The sequence below is a fragment of the Akebia trifoliata genome, chromosome 5 (assembly GCF_017979445.1).
Source record: "Akebia trifoliata isolate Shusen 1 chromosome 5, ASM1797944v1, whole genome shotgun sequence".
Lineage (NCBI taxonomy): Eukaryota > Viridiplantae > Streptophyta > Magnoliopsida > Ranunculales > Lardizabalaceae > Akebia > Akebia trifoliata.
This window is the reverse complement of record NC_141379.1, coordinates 8,177,763-8,193,222: the sequence shown is the minus strand read 5'-3', so window position 1 is coordinate 8,193,222 and position 15,460 is coordinate 8,177,763. Positions and strand designations below refer to the sequence as shown.

The 15,460-nt window shown below is 33.6% G+C and overlaps 1 protein-coding gene across 1 annotated transcript; it reads left to right on the top strand.

Annotated features, from left to right (window-relative positions):
- The first annotated feature begins 5,542 nt into the window (after positions 1-5,542).
- LOC147401381 (uncharacterized) lies at positions 5,543-13,183 on the top strand. Its single transcript, XM_086442666.1, has 3 exons — positions 5,543-5,739; positions 12,758-12,824; positions 12,920-13,183. The coding sequence occupies exons 1-3, from the start codon at positions 5,653-5,655 to the stop codon at positions 13,153-13,155; spliced, it is 390 nt and encodes a 129-aa protein (XP_086298792.1). The 5' UTR covers positions 5,543-5,652; the 3' UTR covers positions 13,156-13,183.
- Positions 13,184-15,460: the final 2,277 nt, after the last annotated feature.

The following is a 15,460-nucleotide window of genomic DNA, read 5'->3' as shown; positions in this document are numbered from 1 at the left end:
ATATGACTATATGGGATTGTATTAAATGACTTAAAATAGAGGTGAATGGAGGTTGTTTGGGGCATTAATGAAGGTAAAGGTGGTGGTTTAGTTGAGGAAGATGACTTGGGTTATAAGAGTGTGGGGGGGGGGGGGTATTATTAAGAGATGAATGAAGTGGGGGACGTGAATGGCTAAGGTAGAAGATAAACAAAGAAAAAAAAGGTAATGTCGGGGCTAGAAGGGGTTGTTGCTCATAAGAGAAAAAAGATGAGGACGTGAAGAAGAAGAAGGGGATGTTCTAATGGCTGAGAATGCGGGGTATGAGTATTGGTGGAGAAGACGAACTAGATAAGTCATCTTCTCCCTTTTTCTTCTTTCTTTCTTTTTTTCTTCTTCTTTTTATCTTTCTTATTGTCTAGAAAAGAGGGAGATGAAAAAGGGATGAGAGTCATCCAAAAAGAGAATGGAACCCCCAAGGGTTGTGCAAAATGAGATCTTTTATAAATTTTTATTTCCTTTTTCTTATCTTTCTATTTTACTTTTCTTTTTTATGTTTCTTCTTTATATTTTTGTTGTTTTTATTGGTTGAACCTATGAAGAAGGTTGTGGGGACATGTGTGTGGAGAATGGAAGAGGTGATCCTATACTTTGCAACTTTCTTAATTGGCTTAGGGTTGATTTGATCAATTCACTCAATTGGTTTGACTTGCTAAAAATTTATTTTGCTTATGGATTCAATTAATTGATGATTTTTAAGGTTGATTGGCTAAAATTTCATTTGATTGGTCAATTATGAATTTTAATGATTTGATTATTTTAAGATTGATCAATTTTGCATTTTAATGTTTTTATGATTTGCAAAATATGAATCCTATCATCCAATTCGAAAAAATACTATTGGTGCCCCACCTTCTCAATCTATTTGTTTATTTCGTATCTTAAATTTGGGTGTAATAAATAAATTGAAATTTTTATGGATATGAGGATTCCATATCCAAATTTAGTAGTCTTTTAAATTTTCGTTCTTAAATTAAGGTTTCAATGATTGTAACTTAAGTTTTATTATTTTATGTGATCGATGGTTGTTGTTCTATATGGTGAAATTCGTCATTTTATGTGGCAATAGGTATCATTCCATATGAATGGAAATTGTTAATTTTTGTGGTGATGGGTGTCATTCCACAAAGTGGAAATCGTCATTTTATATAAATTTTATTTTCATTTTTTGTGATGAGAAAGTGTCATTTCGTGCTACAAAAATTATCATTTTATGAGATAATTTTGATTTTCCTAAGCGTCAAAGGTATTTAGGTATAATCAATCTATACAAATATCATTGAAGCTTACTTTTGTCGTGAGTTTTCATTTTCCTAGCGAAATGAGGTTTCTAAGTGTAGGTTGAATGCTAGGGATATTTTGGTCATTTTTTCAATTTGTGAGTTTTGATGTGAAATTTATTTTAGTATAAATGTGATTATTTCTAAGTCTCAAGGTCCTATTTTCTTAGCAGTGCAAGGTCTCTAGGGTATTAAAATACGTGCGATCTTAAGCGTACACACTTGCTGAATCGAGTGTAAAATGTGGCAATCCTAAGCATGCATAATCTTTACGTCGGGTATGCCAAGAAAGATATAGATGGAATCACGGGGATTAAAAAAAATTAGGAGAGGGTCTCTCACAAGTACTTGACTTCTTCGCATATTCTGTACTCATCATTAGGAATTTATAGTAACCGAGTGACAAATTGTCAGATCAGACAGATGCAAAATGAGGTGTCTATAATACCAAACATTTTCCACCTTACAAGAACGGACAAGATGAGTTTTTAGTCTCACATTTGAGTAGATAATTTTTCATGTCATTTGTCCCCTAAAAATATATTTGTTGAAACGTGCATAGACCTAATTACTGTTGTTTCAAGGTTACTACCTAGTTATTAGAGTTTCAAAGTTAATCTAAATACTTTTATCACCTTTGGGAGAGATGATTATCATAATCTTTCTATCATAATTATAACTATTGTATTCGCTTAACTTATATAAAATTGTCCTAAGTCACCTTTGGTTAAAATAGTAGTTTAATGCAAGTAGAGTATTATTTTCTAGTCTTAATGAGACTCAAAGGTCCCAATATTCAAGGGAAAACACGATCTATGTAGGTCAGTCACCTTTAGGCAGAGCGTGTTCTAATTTGATTATGTTTCACTCAAACAACCACTTTATTGGTCTTCCTTAAAAACCCTTATAGGAAAAACCTAACATCCGATAAGGGTTGAACAAATATTTAGGTTATTTATCTTAAAGTTTTTTTAATAAGTATACACACTTACATTTTATTTTATCTTATAAGGTGATGTGATTTTATTTTAGATGTTTAACTTTATCTAATCATTTATGAGTGGTAATGCAATGTAATTGTACTTCTATGTTTGTGTCTCAAGAAAGAACATTTAAGTTTATGGTGCATATGTCAGCCTAGATAAGTAATCTATGTTTCAGTAACAATATCGCCACATTATAATAAATATATTAATTCATAAAATAATTGAATGCATAGATATTAAAATTCCCTTTGAAACGACTATTTACAAGACTTAAACAGGTTTAAATTATCCTTGAAATCTTTAGAATAATATAATGTTGAGGGTTAAATAGTCATTTCTACATGCATTAGTCATCATTACTTAGTCAAGGTTTGGTAAGACTTATTAGTTCATGCACAAGGTTAATCAATGTTAACCAGATCCAATCAAAATATGGTAATTCATGGAGGTTAAATTGATATTTAAATGCATAGTATAAAAATTGATTTCTAGTATATGCTATAACAAACGAACTCTTAATAGAATATAATTTAAAAAATTGATTCTCAACAAGTATGAAACCAAATTGTACCATTTGAAAATAAATTTTGAGTAAATTAGATTCTAAAATATATAACAAAACTAATAATTTTAAAAAATACTTATTTCAGAATCCAACTAACAAACATTACCTTAATTTAATTGATTTAAAAAAATATTTAACACTTTAAATACAAAATTTTCAGTTTTTAACATATGTGAAAAAATTTAAACACATACTTTCTGAATCGGATGAAATACTGTATTATTATTATTATTATTATTATTATTATTATTGCGATAATTATAAAATACATGTTTAAACACATAAACACACATTTTAATGGTCGAGTAAATATTGTTTACATTTAATGCATGGTTAAACACTTAAAAATATGCATGCATTAAGATTCATGCATATATTACAATATTGTGAACCTTTAATGTGTAGTTGAACACTTAAAGAAATGGTAAAAAATTATTATCATTTATTGCATGCTTACATATTAAAACGTATGCTTTTGACGATGAGTCTAATGTTGGTGTTGGGTGGCCAGGATATCGACAACATGATCGTGATTGGATTAATCATCAATTTGATGATGATAAGGAGGTCAATCAGGAAAGACCTCGCCATATTTGAAGAATTTAATATAAAAAATTTAATTTTCATGATAAAAATAAATCAATATTGAACCTCTTCAATATTAATTTGACTGAATAATGATGTACATCTATAGTTCTGATATCAATTGATCGATTTTCCAATTCACTTTACAAGGATCTAGGCATCATGATCTAATCAAATTAATAATTAAATGTAATTCACAAAACTAAATCTACATTCCTTTTGAATTGTGAATAATAATTTGATAATTCACAAAACTAAATCTACAATTTAATCTTCTTGATACCTCCAATGTCAATCTACAACAATCACAAAGAGCAAAATCATATAAGATAATTCTACCCCAATCCTTGTTAGGTAGCCAAATAGATGGGAATTACTGAATTGCACATGAAAGGGGGACGACTACCTATTCATAAGATTTCTTTATTCCCCATAATTATGTCCATCATAAATTGGGGGAATTAATAGGTCATTACTCTTGCATTATGGGAAAATCATGACCCACGTTTTGTTTTAGAAACCATTAGATTGTATGATGGTATTTCATTATAACCTTTGTTAATAAGTCAAATAATTAATCAACCTATTTAAAAATAACATTATGTGTCGGAACAAAATAGTTTTCTAAAGACAGTAATGTTGTTAATTTAGAAATTGCATGTTTAAAATAAAATATTAATTAAAACTCATTAAGTTTGAAAACATTCTAACATCAAAATGATTGATAATTGAAATTAGAAAATATGATGATTGCAATTTTAGTTACCATAGAGTATATCCAATGGCATACTATTTGAAGGTAGCAACACCAAATTTTGGGATGACCAACGAAAAATCGTGCCCCAAGACATGTGCTAAAAATTAGCTCAAATATGAAATATGTTATATCTTATGTCAAATTTGGCATTAGATTAAGCATATTTTAACTATAACAAAGTGTTTTTAGAGTTATACAAAATATCTTTTAGATTTAAATTTTATCAACTTGCCATTAAAATAGAAAAAATGTGTCTTTTTATTTTTATTTTTATTTTTTTAACAAATTGTCATCCATGCTGCCAAATATAAACTTTCCCCTTTAAGTTCCTTTTTATTGTTTAAAAAATAAAATTGAGAGAGGTGTTCCTCTTAAGATGAATGAAGACCCATAATGAACACCACAGTGAGATGACATCGTTACCATCTTAAAATAGTGCTCTTGTTGAATCCAAAGAGCAATTCACTTGATGTGTAATATGGTTAAGTGACACTGAGACTATATGGTGGTAGGCGCCCCAAATCTTGAAAGTCAGAATTCCATAATGCACTAAGGAGAGAGAAAAAAAAAACAATCTATTTTGAGTGATTTAGATATGCCCCAATACTAGAGTTACCCTTATGTATGAAAATGACGACACACCTCCCTTGACCTCAATCTTTTTAATAATTTAAAATGGAAAAAGTCTCAAATGCAAGTCTTCATCTCTAAGAGAATATCTAAGATATTTTCTCATAGAGGCAAGATAGAAAAAGCTAAAGTCATAAGATTGAATGGTTAATATACTACAGAGGTTTACAAGATTGAAAATGACTAATTTTAAAAAGAAAAATTAAGAAAAAACTTCTATATAAAGAAAAAAAAAAAACAAGAGATAAATTTTTTAATAGAAATATTTAAGTATTTTGTAAAAGTTCAATGCTAGGTTGAAATCAATGAATTAAATATAAGATTCAGTAGATTAAAAAATGGAAATACCATAGATGCTGAATTTTGAAGAGCTTGAACATGTGTAATTTTTAGGAAGGAAAATAAATGGTTATTGGCTTAAGATTGAAGATGAGGGCATTTAAGTCTTTTTTCAGTAGTCCATTAAGTAGACTCAGGTCAAGTATGTCATCATATTCAAAATGGAGGGGTTCTGTAATATTTGCTAAAATGTGGGGACATGTATAAATGAACTTTTTTCTTTTACCAGAAACAGACGAGTATTTTCTGCCTCGTGATTCCTAACCGGCCAACGTGCATAAAAGCCCACCTACCACAGTCTACAGTTGGATTCTTATAAAGATAATGGTATCAATAGTATGATACCGATATGCTAAAAAACCAATGAAGTATCTTCTTTGCTGAAGACTTTTGCATAAAGTAAGAAGAAAACATTGAGAGAGAGAGAGAGAGAGAGAAGAGAGGTTGGTAAGAGCAAGAACAGAGAAAAAAATGGCAGACCTGAAGAAGCTCTATACCTTGCAAGAAGCATCAGAGCACAACACAAGAGAGAGTTGTTGGGTCATCATAGATGGAAAGGTATACCCAACAACATATATGCAAGTCTTTTATTCCCTTTCATTTCATGGTTTGATGGATAGATCTCTTTTATATTCGTCAGTTTTTGAAATATGGGTTTTCAATTTCAATGGGTTTTATACATACAAGGCATGTTTGATGGTAGTAGAGAGACTATTGTGTGTAATAGAGATGGGTTTTACTTTTTTCTGCTCTTTCTTGAGTATATTTGTTGATATGTTTTTCTTGGATTTGTCTATTTCATGCATGTTTCATATTATTGTTGCTGTCATCTCTTGACACTTTTTTTTTTTTTGTTGTTGTGTGTGATTACTGAGGTTTTTCTACTAATTTCTTCTAGGAGTAGTAGTACTTGACCTTGATGAATTTTTCTTCCTTTTTTTTAGATCTTGTGGATTTTGTATTTTTCCTTGAAATCTCATCAAGGTTAATGTACCACTCTGAACTTGCTCTGTTTTAAGGGAAGTGTTTCACTCCATTTTGATACTAAATTATGAAGACATACAAGGATCAGAGAGATAGATCTTTTCCCTCACTACTTAAGGCTAGAAGGCATGTTTGATGATGATAGAGAGATCTACTGTGTATGTGTGTGTTGATGAGTAAATCTTTTGTGTGTGTCCTTGATGATACTTTTTTCCCCCTTTTTTAAAGATCTTATGAATTTTTTTTTTTTTAACTTTTCCTTGATTACTCATGGTTGGTATTGTTAGAAAGAACCATATGATCCGAAGTATAAATCAACAAGAACACAAGAATCTCACAAGACACAAGATATACGTGGTTCGGTCAAAGTATCGACCTACATCCATGGACGAAAACGGCGATTTCACTATATTAACCAAAGAAGAACTAGGTTACAATTTCTCTCTGCCTCTCGTATATCTCTCACACCCTTTAAGGTTTCATCTCTTACCCTTTATATACTTAGGGTTACAAAGATGTTAAACGGGTCGGATCCAAATCCAAACCAAATGGGCCCAATATTTTGCCTTTAAACGGGTCATGCAAATCGTTAATGGATCATCAAAAGATCCGGGTTGAATCCACGACAAATCTCCATGTACAAGAATAGAAGACATAATCCAACAGGTAATTATCACTTGCAACTTTTTTTTTGTTGAAGGGAAAGGTTTTAGTCCTTTATTCTGATACTTGTCCTATATTATGAAGATTTGTAAGGGTGCATGGTAGATCATTGTGAACATTATAAGTTGTCTGTTTGAAAACCAATTGTTGTTGATACCTCTTTATTGGTTCCTTCTTCATCAACTGAGCTTGGAGAAAGAGGTGATAATAGAGCTAATATGGAGGATGTGATTAGAAATTCCTAATAGATTCTGATCAAGATGACCACTAAATTGATTATTCAAGCCTTGTAGAGAAGATTTGAGAATCACCATAAACCCTCCTTTGTTTTCTTTAATGTGCTAATTGACGTGGATTTGGTATTTCTATCTTCTGATTTTGCTAAGAAGTCTGCCTCAATGGGAAAGAACAAGAGCTATTTTACGGACATGTTTAATGTCCCAGCTAGACATAGGACATAGCTGGTGCATGTAGATGTAATTAGGATGAATTTTTTTTGGTAATCATCAATTTCTTGGGATTGTCCCCAACATCATTATCTTTGGAGGAAATTAATAAAATTACAATGGATAAATGAGAGGAAAGATAGGACAACATAATATTTTTATGGGGTTTATCGCCTAGAATACAATGTATTACACTTTTACATAACGATTGCCCCATAATTCTCCCAAAGATCCTCTAATTTTCTTATGATTTTGCTCATATTTATTATGAGATGATATTATGTTAAAGCCATTCAAGGGTCATGTTTATACCAAACTTGTAGTAGGTAAGTTGTCACTTCAATTAAGTCAATTCAGGGAATATATTTTGATTGGTGAGATGTCAATTTAATTGATTACTTCAAAATTTTATGAAATCCCTAACTTTTGACTCCCGACCATGGACTAGACAACCTTCTAACTAGATAATAAATGTGTCGACTAGAGGTTGGACAACATCCCAATTAGAAATCAAACAATCTTGACAGATTAGAGACTTAATTGTTTGAGTTCTATGGCACCAATGTATCCAATATGTGAGTCTCGAGGTTGATGAGGTCTATTTGGGTATTATTTTCTTAATATTATGATTCGATCGAGTTTATCTAGTATAGGGCTTGACTCATATTGCGATGTACTATCTGTCCGACTCAAAATAGGTCTAATTTATTACGTCTCACACCATCCTTTCTAAGTTTTGGAGCACAATGTAATAATTGTAACATTTCAGGCCCACAACAGTATGATATTGTCTGCTTTGGGTCGAAGTCCACAGGACTTTAAAACGTGTCATGCTATAAAGGGTCTAGTTTGTCCTTATAGTCCAGGTTTTGAACGTTCTTCTATCTAATGTGGGAGGTTATCATGGTTTCATCAGTGCACTACTGACTGGATATGGAAAGGGCTTTGGAGACCGAGGTTCGAAGTGGAGCCGTCATGTTGCAGGGTAGAATGGGAAGGAGGAGTGATTAATTCCACATTGAACAGGAGAACGTTCAAAGCATGTACTATAAAGACAAACTACACCCTATATGGTATGATGCGTTCTAAAGTCGTGTGGGCTTCACCCCAAAGCGGATAATATCATACTATTGTGGATTTGGGCATTACAAATGGTATCAGTGTCGGGGATAACTCTTTCTATTTGGTGGAGAGGTTATCGCAACCTCATCAGTGCTCCATTGATTGGACGTTGAAAGGGTTTTGGAGATTGAGAGTCGAAGTGGAGCCGTCACGTGACGGGGGGGAATGACATGGAAGAATGTGATTAGTCACACATTGGACAAGAAAACATTTAGAGCCTGGGTTATAAGGACAAACTAGACTTTATATAGTATGATATTTTTTAAAGACTTGCGGACTTCGGTCCAAAGCGAAAAATATCATATTGTTGTGGGCCAAGGCCATTACAATTGTTATCTACTATTGAAAATATTGGTTCATTTTGGCTTGGAATGGTGGGCACCATGGTTTAACTGAAATGCCTATTGGTAGGATCACACCTCTTTTCTACCATTGAGAATATGCTTCTTGTTTTTTGAACATCATAGTTGTTAGAAGCTTTGTACACAACCTTTTTTCTCTTGAAAAATGAACTCGGGACATTTTGATGTGTCTCCCATTGCCGGGGGAGAGGTGCGCAATCCTTCTCTTTTAGAGGACAAGTTGTGGTTGATCTGATTTGTTTATGTTTGTAAAGAATAGAGTGGTAGTTTCCTCGTGAAGAAGAATTGTAGTTGATATGTGTGATTCCCCTAAAAGGACGAATTTGAGTTGATACACACTTTCCTCAAAAGGACAAACCATGGTATACTTGATCCCTTCTTTGTAGTTGGGAAAGTGTATGTGCTTCCCCCTTGCTCGATAACTGGTTGGGGCCCTACGAGGTTTAAATCCTGTTTCAAGGAAATTTTTTTGATTAGAAGAAGAATCAAAATGGTTTTGAGGCAATATTTTGCTTTGATCTTGGACCCTCAATCAAAGTTGGAATATCTTACTAAAACATCCTAAAACAAAAACAAAAAAAACTTTGAATCACAGGGGACCATGATCTGACAAAAAGAATTAATATTCTCAATAGTGGACCACAATTACAATGCTTTACCATCGAGAGGGAACTATGTGGGGTACAATAAATTACACGTAATGTGGACCTCACATGTGGCACCTCAAGATATGAGTTAGGCCTGATAGTAGAGACTCGATCCAATTAAAATATAAAAAATAAAAAGATTCGAGTTGACTTCATCAGCCTCAATATTCACACATGGGTACCTTAAATCTATTGAACTCAATAATAACTAAGTGTCTAGTCTCTAGTCAAGAAACTATCGCTTTCTAGTATGGAAATTAGAAGTTAGGGGTTTGATAAAGTCACAAAAAGATCAATCGAACTGACATTTAACCAATCAAAATATGATATTTGATTTGATTTTATTGAGGTGACAACTCATATGCTACAAGTATAACCCGTAGTTACTGGAGGTTTCTCTATGTTGGAAGTGAGAACATTGTAAAAAATTAGAAATTAAACTATTTCATGATTGTAAGCAAGATTGACATGATAGTTAAAAGATTCATACTGATCAGGTATGGCCTAGACAATATCATAGTACGACTAAGGTATGCTTTTAGACATGATGATTCTTCACCTAATACTATCATTTTATTACAAATATAAGCATAATGATAAGATATGGGGAGGAATTTAGAGTGGAGGTGGGAATTGGGAAATCAATATGTAATATTGTTGTATAATGTTTTTGGCCCACAGACGTATTGTGTCTAAAAAAGACACACTTTTGGCCATTAAGAGATGTGCAAGCAAGATTAGAAGAATCCAGAGCTAAGGAGGGGAATTATTTTACTAGAAGATTCAAGGAATCTATGTATAGAGTGATTGTTGATTGCTCTCCTGAGCGATCAGCCTACCGCTCTACACAATGTAGACCGATCTGCAGGGGCAATTTTCTGTTTTTTACCATTTTTGTAATTTTCTTTATTTTTGTAATTGACTCCCCATGTGAACCTATAAATAGGGGGGATCATGTAAAGAAAAGGAGCGAAGAAAATACTAAGGGAAAACTCTGCCAAATTTGTAACTCAAGTTCAAGATTATTGGAATTTCTCTTCCTTTCCTTCTAATCCTTCTATTCTTGGTAAGCATTTATTTAATTTTGTTTCTTTAATTTTATTTCCAGTAAGCTAGTGGAGTTAAATCCATTGGAATTAGAATAAGAGTTCTCCCTTGAATTTGTTGTCTCGAATGTCCCGAAGAACAAGAGAGAAACACCCCACCCCACTGCAAAGATCTTTGGATCTAAAAGAGGGAGACAAATATGTAACAGGATGTATTTTGGTGAATTGACTTCAAGGAGCTCAGAGCCATATTCGTCATTTGAACAATAACATCAAAGTTTTGTGTTCTCTCTCTCACTCTGATTTATTCATTAAATTTTTATTAATTTCTTTGAAAAGATTATGACTGTTGGAGTGAATCTCGAGGGATTGATAGTTGCCTGGAATTTTTCACCCCAATGATACTTATTCGAAAAATTCACAAATACATGAAATATGGGCAGAACTTAATTTTGACGGAATCAGTATATATGCAGAACCCATCCATCCATATTACCTGGACAATGCTAAGAAAATTATTTAGGCAAATAGGTAGGAACAGGGGATCTTTATATAATGCTTGGGAATTTGCACTAGAGTATAGGGAAAAGGTTCAATGATCGTCATGGGTTTCACCGTTAGAACTGAAATGAGCAGTACTATGCTTTAGAAAGAGTGTCAAACACCTAAACTCATTAAGAAGAGACCTTCTCAATCACTTGAAACCATTACGACTACGAGCTCTTTAAGAAGCATAATTGAGCTACAAAGCATTATAGGCTGTAGAATTAATCAAACGTTGACTTAGGCCTGGGTTTGAGCATCATAATGCACATTAGAGATGATTGGTAGATTCTAAAATTATTGTGAAATAAATCACCCGAGTCTTATAAATCTTCGTCTAAATAAAGCAGTAAAACTGCCAAGTGTGTACTAGGGTTGCATCTACTCTTGGCCAAATGCAATATTTAATCCGTCAAAGAGTAGTAGAAGCTTGTTTTCATGAGTTTTTCACTAGAAAATTCTACGATTACGATTAAGGTTTAATGTGATACACCATATCCTTTATTCTCATGAAGATTAGGATGGAAGGATTAGATTAGGTTCCCCCAGGACGAGTTTAATTCCATTTAGGAATCTCCTGTGTTCTCTATATAAGCCCTATTAGGGTTCATCTGCATCTACGAGAATCAATCAAATCTCTAATTCTTCTTTACGAGTTACGACCGAGTTATCCTGTTTTCAAAGGATATGATGCCCAAACACTCAAAATGGATGTTATAAACATTTGTAGTTTGGGGTGCCAAAAAAAAAGGCTCACATAGTGTGTGGACCATGCCCACAGAGAGATTCAAGCCAGTACGCTACTTGGAACTGAGAGGTCCACAACGAAAGGATCAAACTTCTTTCTTTGACTAGAACAACAAATCATTGCAACCAATCTCTGATCATTTTATCGAAATGAGGCAATAAAATTGCCATATCTGTACTAGGGTTGTGTCTATGGATTGCTTCATGTAATTAAGGCAGGAAAACTACCATGTACTAAGGTTGCATCTGGTGTTGGCCATGTGCAAGATTTTATGCCTCGGCGAACGATAGAATCCATTTGATTGTTTCCATGAATATTTCACTGGTGTATTTCACAATTATGATTGTGTTACCTTGTTTTGTAAGGCACATTGTGGGTTACGGCCACAGATTCAAGCCACTACACTATTAGAACTGAAGGGTCCCCAAAGAAGGAAATAAGGCAGTAAAACTAACAAATAGGTCCTAGGGTTGTATCTGGTGTCGGCCAAGCTGGAGATTTAGTCCCTTGGCGAATAGTAGAAGCTATTTGATTGTTTTCATAGATATCTGACCATAATATTTTAGAATTAAGATTGGGTTATCTTTTTTTTTCAAGTGACAAATACATATTATTTACAAAACTGACTTGTCTTATTAAACTTATATAATCTTACCTAAACAAGGTTGTGAAAAGCCTTTGCGTGCTTCTAATAATAGCCATAGTAGTTGTAAACCGATCTAATAATAGCTGGTAACTTGTACTGAAATGTGATAGAACTCGAGACCTTTGAGCCCATCCAACTTGGTAAAAGTAAGCAGAATCCAGACACTTTGGATGATTTTCATTATATTTTACTTAGTTACACTTCAATTAACTAAAATATGACCATTATATTTAAACCCGAAATCTTACATCCAACCCTAAACTTTATTTTGATACCATTTTGGGATGCAACACGTAAGCTTGTTGGTTTATTTATGGTGTGAATTGCTTATTGAAAACATGTGACCATATTCTTTGTGGGTTTTAACAGGTATACGACGTGACAAGATTTTTAAGTGAGCACCCCGGTGGAGATGATGTCCTCGTCAATTCAACTGGTATTTCTTGTTTCCTTCTTATTAATTTTGGGAAATTTTTTTCATAAAAGAGCATAAAATCTTTGATCTGATGTTCGTTTACAATTTTGCTTCAGGGAGAGATTCCAAAGAGGATTTCGATTTTGTGGGGCACAGTGAAGAGGCGAGGGAGCTTATGGGAACGTATTTCATTGGTGAGTTGGATCCATCTTCCATGGTTACTCCACAGCGCACGAAAAAGCAAACAGCAGAGCTCACCCCTAGGAACAAGAATGGGACATTGTACTGGGCTATCCCAGTAGCCATTATTGGCATATCTGTGTTTGCTGGTCTACTGTATTTGCCCAAGTGAAGTGGTGTGTTCTAGTGGGCAAGACCTGCCAAAAATAAGTTATGAATTGTGATTGAAGATAGAACTTGGTTGTTGTCCTAAGAAAATTGAACTCGAAATAAATTATTTTTGCTTTTTAGAAAATAAATAGATAGACGTGTCTATGAATTATGAATTATGAACTTGAAATGATTTTTTTTCATCTTTCGTATTTGCGTATTAAAATGTCACAGATTTGACAAAGAAAGTTTTGGATTTGAATCCTGTGCCAATGTTGGTTGTACTATCTTGTATATACAGAATTCTTACAAAAGGGAATCATGGGCAATCTTAACAATTATAGAAAACAAAATAAAGGAAATTGTTACAAAAATAGAAATAGTAAGAAAGGTGATTGAGGAAGAAAGTATAGGTTATGATAATATGCATATGTATGTGTTGTTACTTTCCCTCAAACTGATGGCAGGGATGAAGTGGTAACAGTTTGGGACGAAACAAACCATAGGTAGGACTCGGGAGACCTTTGGTGAAGATGTCAGCTATTTGATTGTTAGTGTTGACGAACCAAATCGGAATGAAGCCTTCTGTGACCAGTTCATGTATAAAGTGGTAGTCTACTTCGATGTGTTTAGTTTGGGCATGAAAGACTGGATTAGCCGCTAAGTGGATAGCGCTCATATTATCACAAAAAAAGGTAAGAGGTAGATGAAGTTCGATGCCTAGATTATGTGGAAGATTAAACAACTAGATGAGCTCACTTGCATAGTTATGGCTTTGTATTCAACTTCTGTGTTAGATCGAGAGGCAATAGGTTGTTTCTTAGAAACCCATGAGATCAGATTAGGTCCTAAGAAATAATAACTTGTGGTGGAGTTGCGACTATCAGGACATCCAACCCAATCAACATTAGAATAAGCAATAAGGGTAGAAAAAGAGCCTCGTGAAATTGGGAGTTCAGTCCCCAATGTTCCTTTGAGACAACGGAGGATGCATTTCACAACTTCAAAATGGATGGTGGTAGGGGAATGCATGAATTGACACACATGATTGATAGCAAAACTAATGTCTGGCCGTATTATGATTAGGTATTGTAAAGCCTCAACAATATTGCGGTATTATGTTGCATCATTAAGCGGAGTACCAGCCAAAGCAGACAGTTTAGATCCAAATGATATGGGTGTTGAATAAGGCTTGGAGTTGAGCATCTACGTTCGACTTAAGAGATCGATGGTTTACTTCGTTTGATTAAGGATTATATGAGAAGATGGATGTTGGGCTTCAATACTAAGGAAGAATTAAAGCTCGCCAAGGTCTTTCCTTGCAAAACTGTTGTTTAGTTGATTAATGAATTTTGACAACATATTTGCGGAATCACTTGTAAATATGATGTCATCAACGTACAAGAGGAGAATCATTGTGCCTTTTGGAGAAGAGAAAACAAACATGGAAGAGTTCAATGTACTTCGATGAAATCCAAATTGTGATAGAAAATCACTAAACCGATCGAACTAAGCCCGGGGCGCTTGACGAAGGCCATAAATGGCCTTATGTATACGACAAACATGATTGGATTTATTTTTGTTTAAAAATCCAAAGGGTTGCTGCATTTAGACTTCTTCGATTAAAAGTCTATGTAAGAAAGCATTTTTTACGTCTAGTTATTGAACAGGCCAACCACGAGAGAATGCAATCGAAAGTATTATGCATATTGTTGTCAGCTTAACAACAGGACTGAAGGTCTCGAAGAAGTCAATTCCAACCTTTTGATGAAAGTCTTCTGCAACGAGTTGAGCTTTGTATCGTTCAAGTGATCCATTTGCACATTGTTTTATTTGGTACACCCAACGACATCCGACAACATTCATATTTGGTTGTCGAGGAACAAGAGACCGTGTGTTGTCCGCAAGGAGAGCACCATATTCATCAATCATAGTAGCCACTAGGGGTGCACATTGGATTGGGTAAATCCGAGATCCGAACCAATCCGAAGCTTTTGGATTGGATTGGTTCGGATTAAACACATACACGGTTCGGGTACGGATCGAAGAAAAAAAAATCCAATTAATTTGGTTCGGTTCTAGATTAGGATATAATAGAACCGAACCAATCCGAAAACCGAACCAATTATATATATATATATATATATATATATATATTAAAAAATAAAAATTTCGGTTTTTTATTTCTTTCTTCTTCTTCCTTTTAATTTTTTTATTATCCCAAAGTCCACGTTTAAAAAAAGTCCTACTTGTTTTTAAGGTTTGAAGATTAGAGGAGATAGAATGCTTGGATTGAGGAAGAAGGTATCTATCTTCAATAAGTATGA

Coding starts and splice junctions, on each gene's coding strand:
- LOC147401381 (XM_086442666.1), top strand. CDS start 5,653: ATGGCAGACCTGAAGAAGCTCTATACCTTGCAAGAAGCATCAGAGCAC. Junction 5,740..12,757: donor GGGTCATCATAGATGGAAAG/GTATACCCAACA, acceptor GGGTTTTAACAG/GTATACGACGTGACAAGATT. Junction 12,825..12,919: donor TGTCCTCGTCAATTCAACTG/GTATTTCTTGTT, acceptor ATTTTGCTTCAG/GGAGAGATTCCAAAGAGGAT.